The 836-nt window shown below is 59.3% G+C and overlaps 1 protein-coding gene across 3 annotated transcripts in view; it reads right to left on the bottom strand.

Annotated features, from left to right (window-relative positions):
- The window catches only part of EIF3M (eukaryotic translation initiation factor 3, subunit M), a 19,413-nt gene extending 19,115 nt beyond the window's left edge, over positions 1-298 (bottom strand). For 2 of the 3 annotated variants that reach the window (XM_011936358.1, XM_011936359.1), the window contains exon 1: positions 138-298. In XM_011936358.1, the coding sequence (XP_011791748.1) occupies positions 138-179 (42 nt within the window). In that variant the 5' untranslated portion in view covers positions 180-298. The remainder of the gene's footprint in view (positions 1-137) is intronic. The other variant, XM_011936360.1, reaches the window with a different exon arrangement.
- Positions 299-836: the final 538 nt, after the last annotated feature.

Genomic DNA, 836 nt, shown 5'->3' with positions numbered 1-836 from the left:
CCATTCTGGCGTGTAGGACAGGTGCGGGTGTCAGCTCCGGCCGCCCCGGCCGCCCCGGCCCGGGCTCGGCACCGGTCCCTCGCGCTAATGAGACATCCCCCACCCCACTGTGGCGGCACCCGCAGTCCAAGGCACACCTGATCTTCCTCACTGATGTCGATGAAGGCCGGGACGCTCATGGCGAAGACCCGGGCACAGCTGACACTCCACTCGCAAGACCACGCCGACCGGAAAAGGGAACTGGACCGCGCTGCGCTGCGCTGCCGCGCAACTGCTTCCGGGTCACCCTGTGCGGGGACCTGTTGGGGCGGGGCCTTGAGAGCCAATCCTACCGCGCGCTCTCGCCGCGGAGCGCAGCAGGGCGTGGCATACGCTCTCGGGCTGGCCTAGTAGGTGGGACTTACTGGGTCTCCACCCAGCGACGCTTGTCGCGGCCTCCAGGTTCCAGGCCCGTGTAGCTGTCTTCTTTGATGTTGCCTCCCGCTGGCGCCTCCCCAAGTCCACCTTCCCTTGAAATGTTAAGCTTATTGTGTCTTACCAAGTATGGATGGTTTTGTGTGGACCTGGAACTCTCCTGTACTACTGTTGGGAACATAAAATGGTGCAGTCACTTTGCAGAGGAGCGGCGGTTTCTCAAAAAGTTCAGCATCCACCCAGCATATGACCCAGCTATTATACTACTAAGTATTTACCCAAACTGTGTGTCCTTACAAAGACTTGTACAAGAATGTTCACTGCCGCTTTTAAGAAATAGCAGCTTTGGCTGGGCGCAGTGGCTTTCATGCACTTTAGGAGGCCGAGGAGGGCGGATTACTTGGGGTCAGGAGTTGGGAGAC

Source organism: Colobus angolensis, unplaced genomic scaffold, assembly GCF_000951035.1.
Source record: "Colobus angolensis palliatus isolate OR3802 unplaced genomic scaffold, Cang.pa_1.0 Scaffold152, whole genome shotgun sequence".
Lineage (NCBI taxonomy): Eukaryota > Metazoa > Chordata > Mammalia > Primates > Cercopithecidae > Colobus > Colobus angolensis.
Note: the sequence above shows the minus strand (reverse complement) of the source record. Positions and strands in the feature narration are given on the sequence as shown.